Genomic DNA, 18307 nt, shown 5'->3' on the forward strand with positions numbered 1-18307 from the left:
ATGTTTTTTTTGAGGCAATATTTTTGTGGGGGAGTCTGAGGCTTTAAATGACAAGACCCTTCAGTTTAAAAATAAGTTCTTCTGGGTTTGCATTTGGAATTTGAATGCAGTTACCAGAGCTCATAGCTGCCATGTAATGGACTTGGAACCAGGAAACCTGCATTCAAATCCTGGCTCTGCCCAATACCAGCACAGTGACTCTGGGCAAGCTACTTAACCTCTCAAAGCCTCACCTAGCTTAACTATAAAATGAAAAGAACCCTTACCCCAGTGCTATGGTGATCACGGAATGACCATACTGCAGACTTGCATGCCTAGCACAGCCATGAGCACATTATGAACTCCTAGTAAATATGCCACACCTGAAATCAGGTCAGGCCAAGTCCTTCCTTTCCCCCCTCCTTAAAGAAGGTTCAATTTTTTATACAGTGCTATTTATAACCTTATAGCCACCTCTCTAGGGAAAGGCAGGCCTTCATAGTTAACAGTCTATTGAACCTATTAAAGGGAGGAAATTTTTTCTTTTGTTCCCCCTGACAGCTCAAAAGTTTATAATATGATTCCCCCTTGCTGGGGCGGGGTTGGGGGGTGGGGAATGTGGTGGGAAATAGGAGCTCACCAGAATGTGTTTTAATACATTACTTTGTTTCAAAATTAACTGCGGAGATAATTTAGGATATACTATACCATGAGGACCAGTATTTTATCCCGGATATACTTAACTATTCTTAATCCAAATGGAAAACTCACATTAATGTTGGTTATATACATAAGTAAACTAATATATTTAGAACTAGAAAAATATATCAACTTTGATATAGCAGGTTTATTATCTCGTAATTTTATCTAATTCAGTGCACTGGAAACTGAAAACACTGAAAATGACTGCCAAGCTGTCAGATACCCTGGAAACGTGGGAAGCAACACAACAAGAGAGGTTCATGGAGTTTGGAGTTAGGAGACACACACACATGCATGTGGGTGTAAACCCAGGTCCACTATTTATTCTAATTTTGACAAGTTTGTGAACCTAAAACCCTGTTTCTTCTCTGAGGCAGCAATGATAGATTTTTCAAGAATTAAGTGGAATAAATAAAGTCATGCATCTTGAGCTCTGAATATTGATAAGGAAGGCTATTAATGCAAAGCAACTAAATCTGGAGTCCCTGGATACAGGAGAAACATTTAAAGTTGTCAGTTAAGTATGCGAACAAACTTGCTTAGCTTAGAAACCAGAAGATCCAAGTTTAAATAACATCCCAGATTTTTTCTTGTTATGTGACCTTGCCAAAATCTGATCACTTTGTACTTCAGCTCCTCACCTGTTAGGTATTAGTAATATTAGTCACAATTTGTTAAACATGGACCATGTACCATGTACCAGGTCCATCCTGATAGGTTTATATAGGAACTCCATTTTTTTTAATGTAATTTATTCTTGAGAGACAGAACGTAGGCACGAGCGGAGAGAGGCAAGGAGAGAGGGAGTCAAGAGACCGAGAATCCCAAACAGGCCCTATGCTGCCAGCACAAAGCCCAACTCGGAACTCGATCTCATGACCCCAGGAACATTACCTGAGCCCAAATCAAGAGTGCAACACTTAACCAATTGAGCCACCCAGGTGTCCCCGAATTCCAGTCTTTACAACTCAAGGTAGATGCGATCTGATTTTTGTTTAAGATTTTAAAGTAATCTCCACACCCAATGTGGGGCTTTAACTCAGAACCCAGAGATCAAGAGTCACCTGCTCAACCAATCCAGCCAGCCAGACATTCCTGTTCTCATCTGTTTTATAGATGGCTGATACTTGTTCAAGGCCACATAGCCAGTAAGTAGTAGAACCTGGACTCACATCCAGGCTTATTGGTCTCCAAATCCTGTCCTTCCCTATCCAACGAAATACCTGCCACCTGCCTTTCTTAAAGGGCATGTTCCTGTCAAAGTGCTCTTTGAATTGAAATGTCCTTAACTGTTCTAAGTCAATATTAATAATTCACAAAATGAGTTTGTGATTTGCCCTCAGGGCCTGGGAAATCTGAAAGAAAAAAGGTTATACTTGAAGCGCTCTTTTCATCTCCCCTTGGAAGTTTGCCGTGACCTCAATTTTACTTGAGCAGACATGATAAACATTAAACAACAGAAATCCAAAGGCAGCTCTCTGCCCTCCCTGGAGTCCAGGGCAACATCTCGTGCTTTTCCTCGAAATGTGGACAAAATATTTTCTTGCGCTGACTTACATTTGCAGTTTGCGGGAGGAAAACATAAAGTCGTCCCATAACCAGCCACAGAAACTAGGGTTTTCTGAATCACACTCACAGCGATCTCCAGTTACAGGCACGCAGGCAGTCATTCTAATGAAAGCAAATTGCAGCCCCTTTGCAAAACTAAGGTGTAAAGTGGAGAGCTGACTTTCCCTCTGAAAGTTTTATTAAGTAGCTCCACGCAGTTAGCTATAATTCTCTCCACTCATCCACTCTTGGTATAACAAACATCTTGGGAACTCCACCAAAGGAATTCTGGTGTTTGGTGCTGACATCTGCGGGGCTAAGGAGACCTCGGTTTGCTATCACCTGGAGAGCACTTTTCTCTCCCCTCCGTAATCTGGGAGGTCCTCAGCGTGACCGTCGCCCCGCTGCAGAGGAAGGAGAGTAAAGTCCAGATGCAGTGCAGGGTGTCGGCCTGCCCGGCCGGAACTCCACTCTGGGGAGGCGCTCACGCCCCGAACGGCTAACTCCCGCACGAGGACAGCATAGCCATTTGCACGAGGAAGAAAAGTCGCCCCCGGGAGCGACTGGGGGCTGGAGCCTGGGGAACGCGACTTTCTTGGGTCTGGATTCACCGTCCCCCTCCCGCGAGGCACTTTCAGCTCCCCCAGGGCGCTGCAGGCGCCCTCCACGCCGCACCTTCCATTACGCCAGCCTCAACGCCTCAGCGCCCCGCCGGCCACGGCGGATTGAAGCCGGCGCCGCACGTGGGAGAGGCGGGGGGCGCGCGGGAGCGCGCGCGCGCCAGGCTGCGCCCGAGCACCTGGCCCTTACCTCCGACGCCGAGATCTCGAACACCTCCGCAATCTTGGCGTAGAGCTCCTGGATGCTGGAGAAATCCTCCACTCGGCCCGTGGCGCTGCCGTGCGCCAGCTGCGTGTGGAAAACCAGCTTGCGTGTGGGAACCGGGGGGTCCGGGAGGCTGCTGCCGCTCGCGCCCGCCTGCTCGACCTTCACCAGCTGCGCGGCCTCCTTGGACTTCTTTTTCATCTTTCTCCGCAGCCCCAGGGGCATCTTGCCGGGCCGCGGGCGGGGGACCACTTGCGCTGCCGACCGCCGCCTCCCCAGCTGGATGTCGCGGACTTTGCGCTCAGGCCCCGGGGCTCCGCGCAGGTAACAGCCGCCGCTGGGCCAATGGCAGAGGTGCTTCCGCCTGGCCGCGCCGGGTCAGTGGCCCTTTCCTTCCTCCCGAGGAGAGGCACCTGGGCCGCAGGGGCCACCTGCCCTTCCCTCTGGAAAGAGGACACGTTGGGCCCATTCCTGACTCGTATGTACTGGCTTCTCTCCCCGCCTTTTAAAAAATGCCTCGATTTCCGTAAAAGCCTTGGGATGCTGAAGCTACAGAACACGTCTTAGAATACAAACACGCTGGCCTTTCTCGTGCTTCTCACGAATTCGAGGTAGGACCTCACACAGGATTGGCCCATTGCGGATAGGGATTTAGGTAGAAGTCATTCTTCATCGGCTTTCTCTGAGCCTCTCGCCCTGCAGGGCAGAGTTGGAACGGAAAGTTTTGAGATTGGTACCGCATTAAATTCATAGTCCTACGCCCCCAGCCGGGCCTCAGCGCCTCTCTGTAACCCTTTTCACCCCCACCCCCGGCAGTTTTCTCTCCCAAAAGTTCAGCGCTCTTCCTCAAGTCATGTGCTCCACCCCCGCTTCTTGGTCTGTGCTGAGGACCCTGTCTCTTAATTCTACCGAGAAAACTGAAGCCATTCTGGGCAATGTGTGAGCCACCTCAACTCCCCACCCCTCTGTGTAACTTCACGCATCTCCCCGTCTCCACACTCCAAAGAAATCTCTATTTGACCCTCGCACTTCTCTCTTCTAACATCTCTTTTTTTGTTTCAATTCTAGTATCATTAAGGTAGAGTGTTGTTAGTTTCAGGTGTACAATATAGTGACTGAAGGATTCTCAAGATCTCTGTTTTTAAGCTACCTGTTGTCACTTGTCTTTCTCCTCTCCGTCTGGTGCCGCTCACTGTTGGTCAGAAACCCAAATCTTTTACACTGTTTTCAAGTCTCACCTTTGCAGTTGCCTCAAGCTACATCTTCACAACAAAGTAAAAACAATCATGAGTTCTAGGCTGCTCTTCCTCACTTCCTGAACCCTTTGCTCTTACACTGGCTGTTATCAGACCTTGGCCCCACACTCCACTGAAATTGCTTGTACTATGATCAGCACTTCTTAATCATCAGATATGATTAACTCTTTTCAGTCTTTATCTTACTTGACCTTTTAGAGCATCTGACTGCATTGACCATTCCAGTCTTAAAACATGCTTCTGGGGGCGCCTGGGTGGCTCAGTCGGTTAAGCGTCCAACTTCAGCTCAGGTCATGATCTCCCAGCTTGTGGGTTCGAGCCCCACGTTGGGCTCTGTGCTGACAGCCAGCTCAGAGCCTGGAGCCTGTTTCAGACTCTGTGTCTCCTTCTGTCTCTGACCCTCCCCTGCTCATGCTGTCTCTCTCTCTCTCTCTCAGAAATAAATAAAACAGAAAAAAAAAAAAACATGCTTCAGTTTTAACTTTCCTCTCTCCCTTTTTCTAACTCCGACTTTCCAGGAACTGTTTTCTCAAAGGCTATTATTTTTCCTTAGCCATCTTCTCTTACTCTGCATGCTCTCCTTAATGACCACATCTATTCCCTTGGTTTCAGCAGATGTTGTTGACCTCCAAATTTATATCTGCAGTTCAATCTACCACCAAGGGAGGGGACTGCAAAAAAATTCAAAGTGAGATTGCATGAACTAATCCTTTTCACTCAAAGCCTCTTTTTTTTTTTTTAAATTCTTGAATTCAGAAAATAGGGTAATGTACTTAGTAACCCAAACCAGACATCTTTGAGTCGTCATATCAAACTTTTTCTCCTTCTCCCCACCCCACATCAATTCAGTGCTGAAAATCCATGTTTCCCAAATTAAGGTTAGCAGAGCAGATATCCTAGGAGAGGGAGGGGATCTCCTCTATAGGATAATTTTAACATTTTTATTTTCATGTTTCTATGACTTAAAATTAGTATAAACATATTCCAGTTGATAGAGACTTTAAAAATTAATGTAAACATATTCTGGTCATACTCTCTGAAAATGGGATACTGCCCCAGGATCCCAGGGTTTGAATTTGCCTTTTTGTTTATGATGGCTATTGCACCAAATAGTATTATTTTGTATGGTACTGAGAAAAGAGTAGAGAAAACCTAATATGTAAGTGATTAATTCCTATCAAGTGAAAGCCAAATAGCTTCACAAGATATAATACGAATAAAAAGCTCACTAAAGTTTGATTAAAGTAGGAAGAGACAAAAGGGAACCCTCTTACACTGTTGGTGGGAATGCAAACTGGTGCAACCACTCTGGAAAACAGTATGGAGTTTTCTCAAAAAGTTAAAAAAGAACTACCCTATGACACAGAAATTGTATTACTAAGTATTTTCCCAAAAATACTGATTGGAGGGGACAGTGCTTGTAGCAGCATTATCAACAATAACCAAATTATGGAAAGAGCCCATAAGTCCATCAACTGATGAAAGGACAAAGAAGGTGTATGTGTGTGTGTGCGTGCGTGTATAAATATATAAATACACACAATGGAATGTTACTCAGCTGTCAAAAAAGAATGAAATCTTGCCATTTGCAATGATGTGGATGGAGCTAGAGTGTATTATGCTAAGTGAAGTAAGTCAACCAGAAAAAATCAAATACCATATGATTTCACTCATATGTGAAATTTAAGAAACAAAATAAATGAACATAGGGGAAGGGGGGGGAAGGAAGCAAACCATAAGAAACTCTTAACTATAGAGAACAAACTGAGGGTTTCTGTAGGAGAGACGGGGGAAGGATGCGCTAAATAGGTGATGAGTATTAAGGAGGGCACTTGTGATGAAATCAAGAAACTCTACTCCTAAAACCAATATTATACTGTGTGTTAACTGGAACTTAAATAAAAATTTGAAAAAAAAAATGACAGAATCTGATACTTATGAATGTTTTAAACTTAATCATTTTAAAATTATACTTATCCTATAATTTTTAAGACTTCAAACATAATTCACCTACTTTTAATTAATGAGAACACAAATATATTCATAAATTATATTGCTGATTTTTAATTTAAAAAGATAATAAAAGCAGAATGAGAACTGAGTCTTCCTAAGGTATATGGCAGGTACATTCCCAATATCTAAGCAGTGTGAAGGAATACAAGAGTTTCCAAGAGATGTGGAAATAAGAAAAACTTCAGAGAATAAGCTATGTCAAATAAAATACCAAGCAGAGCAAAAGTATTGACACAGGATGGGAAGGGTGAATTCTACAGCCTTTTCAATTCCCTTTAATTTTCCAATCCTATCCTTCTTTGCCTAGAAACTGAAAGTTTTCCTTGTGTATGTTAAGTTCACCTTCCTGTACAATCTCACTTAGGGAAGCAGCTGTTTCAGCCATAGTCACAGAAGGAAACAGATGGTACACTCACATTAAGAATATTTGGTGATAGTTTAACAAAGGGGCTGGGCAGGTGGTGGTCAAGATAAACTCCTCACACAGAGTATTGTATGTACCCCAGGGCCATTTCTATACCAAAGACTTAAGTGGTGAGGAATTAAAAAGTTCTGTAGGCAAAAACACCTTAAGAAGACCTGTTGACATTTGTTTGAAGGAAGCCTCTAGCCAGAGGCAATCTAGAAGAAAAGCAGCTAGGGAAATAGATAGCCTGACCCAATATTCCTAGACCAGAGCAACAGGAGCCCCTGCTCCAGCCTCCCTTCAGCTGCACAAAACCATACAAGATATGGAGAACACAGTCAAGAGTCAGTGGCCACCAAGAACTCATGCTGTCCCTTCTAGACCATGCTTTTAATACCTAGGATCTCAGATTCCCCTCCCAAAGTGGCCCCAAGTCTCCTTTCAGAAACTTGTGTAGGCTTTCCTAGGTTCCAGGCAGCCGGCACAGTCAGAGTGCACAACCTATGCCTGGGGTAGTCAAGGAGAAGCTCTTTGACAAGAAAAGTTGGGGTGTGGTAGTGGTGGGTGTGGTAGAATACAAAGCTGGATAAAAATATAATATATAATGGGGTAGGCTTCAGGCAGAGACCTGTTTTCTCCCCATGTCCCTACTTTCTAGTGTAGAACTCTGATGTGAGGAACTCTCAATTTGAACTTCACCTTTCAGATCATCATGAAAACATATTACTTAAAATAGGAGGATAGAACAGATATTATTTGACAATCTGTTTTTAAAGCAATTAGTTTTAGTTAGTTTTCAATGGTTAAAATAAGGTATCTGGGCCCCTGGGTGACTCAGTTGGTTAATTGTCAGACTCTTGATTTCAGCTCAGGTCATGATCTCAGGGTCCTGAGTTAAAGCCACTTAAAGGGTGGGAGAGGGAAGGAAGATATGGTATCTGAGCCTCCATTTGTACTCACCCCAGGTCTCACAAATGTGCCTGCCCTGACCTCATTCTCCTTCCTCCCTCAGATCAACGGTGAACTAAACCAGATGCCAGAGGGAAAAAAGTCTCTTGATATGGCCTAGGCTACCGATGCCACCAGGTAAAACTGAAAAAGATTAAGGTTGATCTAGAGAGGCTGGTACACCAGCCCACCTAATCCCTATTTTTCCTGAATTCCTAAAATACAATCTATTGTACTATAAGAAGTGTTTTACAAGAGAGTTTTGTATTTGCATGTATGCTGACTTTTTTCACATATAGTAAATTGTCTACCTAACCACACAGTTCCTTACTGGTAGAATCCATGTTCCATATTCCTCTTTAGTATTCTCTCCAGATTCTCACATAGTATAATGTGTATAATAGATACCAGTAAATATGATTGATAAAATAAATTGACCTTTCTTAATACCTAAAATAAATGAATTAACTTCAATTAATCAAAAGTATAAAGTCTGCACTTTACATCTAGGGCTTACAGTTCAACCCAGGTTATTGATCTATAGTATTTTCACTCAGTAGCACTTAGTGTTTATAATGGCTTTAAAGTGTCAACTATAAAATCAAATATGAATGAGTCATAAAAAATTATAAGATTAAATTAATATAACCTTGTATGTCTGCCAAAAGCAATAATATCAACTTGTTTATAAGAAAACATGTAGTCATCAAATGAATCATAAGATAAATTTACTAATTTGTTTTTCCCAGAATATATATACCCTAATTGCAACATGTAAGATCAGGCATTTTGAAGAAATAACTCCCCCGCCATTCTAATTATGTATGTATCCAGTAAGCAAATACTTGAGAGAAAATAAACACAGGATTTCTTAAGCCATATGCAGTTTTCCCTGAAACTAAAGATAGCATGTTTTATAGTTGCATGGCAACAATGAACAACTGAAGGTGACAAGTGGGCAAAGGAATGACTCTCATTTAGCTGAAATTCAAGTAAATTTTGTTAGGAATAATTGAAAATAGACAACTAGAAAGTGGGAAGAGGAAAAAGAGGTTAAATGATATAGGGGGAAGAATAAAGTTTGTAATAAAAAAAAGTGTTCATTGAGCACCTACTATGTGTCCAGCTTAATGCTCAGGGTGGGGAGGGGCAGAGATCCCAAGCAGGCTCCAGTTTCCTTCAGCCTGGAGCCTGCCTCAGGGTTTGAAACCACAAACTGTGAGATCATGACCTGAGGCAAAATCAAGAGTCAGATGCACAACTGACTGAGCCACTCAGATACCCAGGTCATATATTTTTCTAGTGATCATTTGTTAGCTGTTTCTCGTACATTTGGAACTCACAAACTGGCTAAGTAAGTTAAAATGAATTAAAACCTTAGATAAACACCATATTCTGAGACCCACAGGATAAGGCTCAGAGGTTCAGAGATAATATGTATTTCTCTCAGAGTCATAGCAAAACAGCAAGAAGGAGAGCATTGCTCTAAGGAATTTATGAAAGATTAATGCTTCAGGGATTCAGAGGAGGGAGTTAATACCCTTAAAGGAGCTTTAAGGATATTGGTGGGACTGGGGTACCTGGATGGCTCAGTCAGTTAAGCGCCTGACTTTGACTCAGGTCAGAGACCAAGTTCAAGCCTGCATTGGGCTCTCTGCTGTCAACACAGAGCCTGCTTCAGATCCTCTGTCTCCCTTTCTCTCTGTCCCCTCCCCCATTCCATCTCTCTCTCTCCTCTCCCCCCACCTCTCTCTCTCTCAAAAATAAATAAACATTAAAAAAAATAGTTTGAAGGGGGCCCCTGGGTGGGTCAGTCGGTTAAGCATCCAACATCGGCTTAGGTCATCATCTTGCAGTTTGTGGGCATTGGGCTGTATTGGGCTCTGTGCTGACAGCTCAGAACCTGGAGCCTGCTTCTAGTTCTGTGTGTGTGTCTCTCTCCTTGCCCTTCCCCTGTTTGTGCTCCCTCTCTTTCTCTAAAAAAATAAAAAAATAAAAAATAAATAAATAAAAATAAAATAATTTTTAATAAAAAAATAGTTTGAAGGATGTCAGTGGGACTAACCACAGTGGGTATTTAGCACTTAGTGTGCATATGAATTTTGATCAAAGGAGAAAGTTATCTAAACCACATATGCCCAGGCCGCAGGTCCCATCCCAAGATGTTCTGATCCTTATGGGATGGGCTTCAGCAACGCATGCTTTCTCACATCCACCCCCAGGTAATTCTGATATTGGGCATCTGCAGAGCATACTATAAGAGTCGATGACAGTAGACATTCACCTTGGAGGAGGTGGGCGGTAAAAAGGAGGGTAGAGAAAGATAAGGCCATTCTAGGTGGATACTCAACTACAAATTCTTTCAGTAGGGTTGTGTTTCCTATACATTACCAAAAAGTTCTTTGAATGGAGGTCTTTATTAAATTTTACTATTTTTCAGGAAGATTTCCTTACACAAGTAAAATGATGAACAGGTATGTTTGTGCACTCAGTAGCTCAATATTTTACATACATTGTCTCATCCAGGGATACTTGGAAGAAGCCCTCTGGTATGGGGTCCAAACTACTCTGCATCACCAAGGTTATGGTAAATAAAACAGTAAAAAAGCAAGAACAGCTGTGATCGGTAAGCTAATTTAACCTAAGTTCTATAATAACATACATATGTTAGAGCTGCATGGCCCTTAGAAAGCAGCCACATTGCAAAATCATATATTTTACTCATTTAAGACCTGAAAATAGTAGTAGTACTTAGCTGACATAAGCCTTTGATGACCTGGGCATCAAAGTTGGGCAAGTACTTTCCTTTATACAGAACCATACATAGGAGATAGAGTAAAACAAATATTTTCACTAAAAGCAATAACCTAAACAATCTTTTGAAAATAATTATTACAGTGGTTTTAAGGTCAAGAAATAGGTAAAGACAAAAAGATATTTCTCTAAGAGAAAAATAGCTGACATAAGAGTAGAAATTCTAAAATAATTATGTTACATACTAAAATATGAGCTCTACTATCCATTTTCTGGTGGAAAATGTGAAAGATTGTCTGCACCTGAGAGTTATTAGCTGGTGATGAGATAATTGTCTTTAACTGGACCATTTTAAATTTATACATGGTAGTGATAGTTTCTCAAAAATGACCAAGCATTTTTCATTTTGTTCTTTGATTTTATTGGAAAAATTATACCAGTAAATATTAACCAAATATTTTGCTACATTTATTCATTAAAATTAGAGCACTGAATTTACCCTGAAAACTTCTTTAAATTAAGAATTTGATCTATAAACTAATCATTATAACCTCAGTAATTTAAGATAACAGGATTCAGGGTTTGCTCTGATTTTAGTAGATAAGAGGCTGAAGTTTATATTGCCGAGCAAAATGCAGGGAAAGTTGATTGGCATGGCATAGATATAGCCTGAAAATCCAAATGGAATTTTTAAGTGGGCATCCTGCTTTTTCCACTTTCCTTTCAAAAGTCAAGTAAACAAATAAAAATAGTAAGTTTATTTGTTTTTAAAAAGGGCAAAAGAGCCAGAAGAGAATGTTCTGCAGAGATGGTATAATTTCCCATACTTTCTACAACTGTTACAAATCAGGGAAGCTGTTCAGAATACCCATCAAGTGCAAGAGTTTTGGTTAAGAGAACTGATTCAAGTTCTTACACTATAATATAGTAGTAGTTGGCAGTGATTTGGGGCAAATCTTTTCATCTCTCTTGGCTAATTTTTCATACTTAAAGGTATTTACTTCTTATGGTCAGTATGAGGGTTATATGAAATAATGTTTGTAGATGAGATGCCATAGTACCTAGCACATAATAAATAATTAAGAAATATTACTGCACAATAGATATTCGCCATAAATGAATGATATACTGTAAGATCCTATAGTATTTTCTGAATCCAATGTGTGTTCTGTGTTTGATAACAGTTTTTATACGTCATATTTCATTGTACTCAGATTTTGAAAATAGGCTATCTAAACATGGTATATTTTTAATTATTTGAAATAATCAGGACATTTTGTTCCGAACATTTTGGATTAAGAAAAGTAGCTTTAAATTGTGAATATAAGTTGTAAGAGAAATATTAAAAACATTTGCAATTCTATCATTTTAAAGTATCATAGGAAATGCCACAGTTGATCACATTTTTATCTGCTCACTAAATCAAATCCTGAGCTACATTTACTTAGCAAATGAGTATTTCAGGTTATAACTATTTCAAAAAGTAATCATTCTATCTTTGTGATAATTATATTCAATATTTAATTCAAAACAGTCTACTTCTTCCAAGTTGCTTCTAGGATGAGTAAACCTAATTTATTCTGTTTAAAAACATTTTGCATTGGGCGACCTGGATAGCTCAGTTGGTTAAGCATCCAACTCTTAATGTCCGCTCAGGTCATGATCTCACAGTTCATGGGTTTGAGACCGTAGTAAGGCTGCACAGTGCTGACAGTGCAGAGCCTGCTTGGGATTCTCTCTCTCTGTCTCTCACCCTCCCTCTTCCCCCTCTCTCTCTTTTTCTCTCAAATAAACCTTAAAAAACCAAACATTTTCCATCATCTGTCTTCTTGGATATCTTTCTTAAATAAAACATTAATGAATACATTTTACAAAATGTCTACTATTTAAATTATTCAGCATAAATTCAATCCAACGTTTTTTGAGATATTATTTTGTATAAGTCCTGGCCTAAAGGCTGGGGAAGAAAAATCAATTTTCAAGAAGACCCACTCTATGGAGATTAACATAGCTGTTCATTAAACAAAGGAGAGTATAATAAGCTCTACCAGGAAAGAAGCAGAATGAGGAAAAGATTGTTTCTCCAGAGAGATCTCCAGAGAAATCAGGAATGTCTCACATCTGAGGTAGACCTTGATTTTGATAGAAGATGAGATTAGAGTAATATAAGAGAACATACAAGGGGAAAAGCTGGGGGGCTTTCTTCCTGCAGAGGCCAAACATAAGTAGATATGAATGGCTTATCTTACAAACATCCCTAGGGTTAGTTTCAACATATAAAATTGAGAAAGCAGGGTGATACCAGATTATAAATGGTTTTGAAAACAAGAAAGTTTGAATTTTATTTTGTGAGCAACTGATTAGAACTAATAATGTGGTTAATGGAGAATACCAGACCAGCAGTGAGGAAACTTAGTCTAAGCTCCACTATTAATTAGCTTGTGGACATGTCATTTAACAACTCTGGACACCAGTTTCCTCACTTGGTTTTAAAACAAAACAAAACTGAGATTTGGGCAGAATCACCTAAGATTCCTTTAAGTATAAAATAATATAATTCTTTAAAAAGTAATATAATTATATGATTCAATATAAAACTATGGGACTGCTTTAACTGTTTATAAGTTTGTCATTTAAAAGTTCAAAATGGATTATACCTACTTAAGTAGAAAATTTTAAATTTTGCCATACTTGTGGTTGTTAAAATAAAAGATGATTCAGTTTTGCTGATATCTGCTTCAAGTTTTAACAGACATTTACTTTCTGGGAATTAAATATATTCCCCCAAAGAAAGTTTTCCACATCTTCTGCCATTACAGCACTTTCTTCCCTGCCAGGAAGGATCTCAAATGCTTTGAAAAACTCCAGAGTGCCATAAAAATTCAAAGCAAAATGTTTAGGCACAGTATCTGGCATTTAAAAAGTGCTAAACATTTTTTTAAAATTATTTTCTCCTTCCTTCCCATTTCTTTGCTAACTTTAACTCAAGCCCTCATAATCTCTTAACACAATCATTTTGATTGTCTTCCAACTAGTCTTATTTTTCTTGTGCTATATCTTCCCTATCTGCCATACCTCTACCTGTAGATGATCTTAGTAAACTTAAATCTGATTGTGTTACTTCTGTATTTAAAACTGCTTATTTGTTGGGGCACCTGGGTGGCTCAATTGGTTACTCATCCAACTCTTGATTTTGGCTCAGGTCATGATTTCACATTTGGGAGATTGAGCCCCATGCAATGGGTGTGGAGCCTGCTTAAGATTCTCTCTCTCTTCCTCCGTCCCTCCCATGTGCTCCCTCTCTCCCAAAAGGCAAACAAACAACAAAAGCCCTACTTGTTTTCTGTTGCTAATAACAGTAGTTCTCAAACCAAGACTATCAGCATCACCCAGGAACCTTTTATAAATGTAGATTCTCAGGTCCCATCCCCAAACCACCATCCATGTTTTAACAGCCTCTGCAGGTGACTCCAATGCACCCTAAATCTGGGAACTACTGTCTTATAGGATAAAATACAACTACCTTAGGATAGCATACATCTTGTGCCAGTTCCCCACCTATTCCCCTACCTTTCCCAAATCAAAACCTATACTTTAGCCCTGTTAGAGCACTGACAGCTTCCTAAATACTGCTGCCCTTTGCTCATGGTACTCCTAGAATGCACTTTCTCAGCATGGCAGGCTGATAGCTCCCTGCTCAGTTTTCAAAATTCAGCTCAAGGGTATGTGGACTATTGTAGCATATCTGGATAAAAGGAGCTTCTGATAAATCCCAATAGGAAAATAATAGTGCAAAGTCCTAAGATTCTGGATTAAAGGCATGCTCTCTGCTGCCAACCATTTTTCCTTTGAAAAGCAGCTCCGGACCTACTGACAGATGCTGGTAGAGATTCATTACCTGATTGTGGGACACCAAGTAATTATACAACCTGAGCCACTCCTCATGCATTGAATGTTACTTGGTCAACCAAGTCATAAAGTTGAAACATGTACTCCATTATTAATGGAATGAATAGAATAATGCATTAAATATAAATGACATGGCAAAACTGGGGCCAAGTTAAAACTAGTTATAAAGGATGAAACACACAGGTCTGGATCTGCATAGTATGCTGGCACAGCCAGAAATGGAAAGCTACTACATTATAACCCACTGAGGGTAGTAGCCCTAAAAGACATGGTGAAGGGAAATCTCCCCAGTGTAAAGAACTTTGGACAGTTTTCTTGATTGTCCACTTTGAATAGAAAGAAAAATGGTATCTATTTACTTTGGCCACATTCCCCTAGTTACTCTAGCTGATAATAAAAACTGACAAAGGGCCTACAACCAGGGCCCTAGTTTAATCAGTGAGTTTAAGGATGTGGGAGGAGCCTAAAGGCACAGAACCCCAGGCACTGCCAAAACACTACTGATATTCTTGTTTGCTGCTCACCATTAGGCAGCTCCTTTGTCAAAATTTTACCTTTAAATCCTTAGTAAGAAGCACATTAGGAGAAGTAATTCAGCAACCCAAGGGCTTCGAAGGAAAAGAGAAAGAACAATGAATATCTAGGGACTACCAGTCAGTCTACCCATGTTTTCATCAAAACCTTTTGACACCAAGGCTTTGCACTGCCTTGGCAACACTCTGCAATTATCAGTATCTGCAACCTGGGCCGTTGGCTCCAATTTTGGGTGTAAAACTGCAAGTAATGTCTACTACAAGGTAGTGCTGGAGAAAGGCAAGAGCAGACTTACTTAGCAAGCTTTCCTTCAACGAATCCTCTCCCTGTTGCCCTACTAGCCTGCCATCTATTAACCTTGACAAATGAGTTCAGTACAGCCTAAATTTCGATAAGGTTCTTACTTTTTCTAAATGGCTATATAGTTTTCTCTAGGGTTGATTATCAGAGAGTTCTTGCTGCTTTCCTGTCCTGGCCAGGAAGTAGAAACCCTCAAATTCTCATTAATTTAATGCTTAGCATATAGTTTGCTCTTATATGTTTAAAATTGAATGAATAAATCCTGACACTAAGACCTGAAACTAGGATTCTGAGTCCACTTTCAAATGAAAAGATGTTGTGACTAATAATAAGCTAAAATTTACTATTGAGCCAGATGCTATTATAGGTTATTCTATTTACTTATTTGTTTGTTTGTTTGTTTTACTGGGGAGGGGAGGGGCAGAGGGAAAGAGAGAGAGAATCTTAAATAGGCTCCATGCTCAGCATGGAGCCAGACTCAGGGCTCAATCCCACTACCCCAGGGATGACCTCAGCTGAAATCAAGAGTTGGATGCTCAACCAACTGAGCCACCCAGGCACTCCAGGTTATTTAACAAAGTAATACAAGTAATAAATGAAACAATTATGATTTTCTTTTGTGCTCTGAGTGGGAAATAAGAAAAAGAAGCATTCTTCTTTACAATAACAACATATAATTTAAGTGTTCACTATGTCTAATAGTTAATTATGTGTAGCTTGACTGGGCTAAGGGATGCCTACATAGCTAGTAATACATTTTTTCTGGGTGTGTCTGTGAAGGAGTTTCTGGAAGAGATTAGCATTTGATTCAGTCAGCTAAATAAAGAGATCTGCCCTCACCAGTGTGGATGGGTATCATCCACAACAGGGCTACAGTGGAAAAGACAAAGGAAGGGCAAATTGCTCCCTCTCTTCTTGAGCTGACATGTCCATCTTTTCCTGCCCTGGGACATCAGAACTCCTGGTTCTAGAGCCTTCACACTCTAGGACTTATACCAGCAGCCTTCAGGTTCTCAGGCCTTTAGACTTGGAATGAATTATATCACTGGTTTCCCTGGTTCTTCAGCTTAATCTATCTATCTATCTATCTATCTATCTAATTAATTGGTTCTGTTTCTCTGGAGAACTCTGGCTAACACACAGTAATGATTTACCTAACAGGGCTAATATCTTCCAAGGACACTAAGTTAACTAATACTCTTGATCTTTTTTTCCTGGAGAAAAGATTTTAGTTTTTCTGAAAAATAATTTTATGAGTTTGGAAATTAGATATGTACACTAGACCACTTAATATAAATTGATTTTCCAAAAATTTCTAATATTTTGAAATAATAGTCATTAAACAATTTCTTGACTGCTGCTTATGTATATATATATATATATATATACATATATATATGGTCCATTTATTTGTATCCCAGAAGCACACCCTGAACTGAAATAGCAGTTATAAAGTAGACACTTACCCAAAAGTCTATGAACTCCAACAGCCTGCCTTTGGTAAATACTATGCACAGTCTCCTTAAACATCAAGACTGCATTTAATGCTTGCAAAAAAAAAAAAAAAAAAGCATTAAATACAATAATTTGGGAAACATTTCCCTAAATTATTTTTGTGGTCACTGATGATGACTATAAAATTAAGAAATAATGTGAAAATAAGGATGCCTAGGTGAGTTAGCCGGTTATTCATCCAACTCTTGATTTCTGCTCAGATCATAATTTCATGGTTCAGGAGTTCGAGCTCCCTGAGTTGGGCTCTGCACTCACAGTTTGGAGAGTGCTTGGGATCTTTCCTCAATCTTTCTGGGCCCCCTCCCCACAACACATGCACTTTCTCTCACTAAGTAAACTTTAAAAAATTAAAAAAGAAAAGGAATGTGAAAACAGAATTCAATCAGATTCTTCTGGGGTGCCTGGGTGGCTCAGTCAGTTAAGCGTCAGACTTTGGCTCAGGTCATGATCTCATGGTTCATGGGTTCGAGCCCCGCATCCGGCTCTGTGCTGACAGCTAGCTTAGAGCCTGGAGCCTGCTTTGGATTCTGTATCTCCCTCTCTCTCTGACCTTCCCCTGCTCTCGCTGCCTCTGTCTCTCTCTCAGAAACAAATAAAACATTTTTTAAAAAAAATCAGATTCTTCTAATGGTATTTTATTTTTTCATATATAGTCTTGAGAGAAATGGCAAACAGAATGGAAGGGGTTTTTTTTCTTTCATAGTTTATTGTCAAGTTGGTTTCCATATAACACCCAGTGCTACTCCCAACAAGTGCCCTCCTCCATGCCCATCACCCCACTTCCCCTCTCCCTGACCTCCATCAGCCCTCAGTTTGTTCTCAGTATTCAAAGAGTCTCTCATGGTTTGCCTCCCTCCCTCTCCCCAACTATTTTTTCCCCTTCTCCTCCCCCATGGTCCTCTGTTAAGTTTCTCCTGATCCACTTATAAGTGAAAATATATGGTACCTGTCTTTCTCTGCCTGACTTATTTTGCTCAGCATAACACCCTCGAGTTCTATCCATGTCGCTACAAATGGCCAGATTTCATTCTTTTTCATTGCCATGTAGTATTCCATTGTATAGATATACCACAACTTCTTGATCCAGAATGGAAGTTTTTAAAAGCCAATTTTAGGGGTGCCTGGGTGGCTCAGTTGGTTAAGCATCCGACTTTGGCTCAGGTCATGATCTCATGGTTCATGGGTTCGAGCCCCATGTCAGACTCTGTGCTGACAGCTAGCTCAGAGCCTGCAGCCTGCTCCAGATTCTATATCTCCTTCTCTCTCTGGCCCTCCCCTGCTCACGCTGCCTCTCTCTCTCTCGGAAATAAATAAAACATTTTAAAAAATTTTGTTTTAAATAAAAGCCAATTTTAAATTTACTTTTAAAGTTTCAAGCAAATTAAAAAAATTTTTAAAGTGTGCTTCATTTAAGTTATCTTCCCTTCAGTCAGAGTTAAGCAACACATTAGAATGAAGCTCACTCAAATCTGTTCTGAACTAATATTCCAAATAAACTAAATGAGAAGTTTAAGACAAGTCTCTTTCTTACTAAAATACTCATCTCTATGTAATATTTTCATAAAGTCTTTGATATATAAATTTATTTTTAAAAATGTTACCAACTAATAATATCACT

At 40.1% G+C, this 18307-nt stretch overlaps 1 protein-coding gene across 1 annotated transcript in view; it reads right to left on the minus strand.

Moving 5' to 3' along the window:
- GIPC2 (GIPC PDZ domain containing family member 2) overlaps positions 1 to 3325 on the minus strand; it is a 72983-nt gene extending 69658 nt beyond the window's left edge. The window contains exon 1 of the mRNA XM_039257072.1: positions 3040 to 3325. Within this exon, the coding sequence (XP_039113003.1) occupies positions 3040 to 3279 (240 nt within the window). The 5' untranslated portion in view covers positions 3280 to 3325. The remainder of the gene's footprint in view (positions 1 to 3039) is intronic.
- Between the last annotated feature and the right edge of the window lie 14982 nt (positions 3326 to 18307).

Source organism: Hyaena hyaena, unplaced genomic scaffold (assembly GCF_003009895.1).
Source record: "Hyaena hyaena isolate Hyena2069 unplaced genomic scaffold, ASM300989v1 scaffold_601, whole genome shotgun sequence".
In the NCBI taxonomy this organism is placed as follows: Eukaryota; Metazoa; Chordata; class Mammalia; order Carnivora; family Hyaenidae; genus Hyaena; species Hyaena hyaena.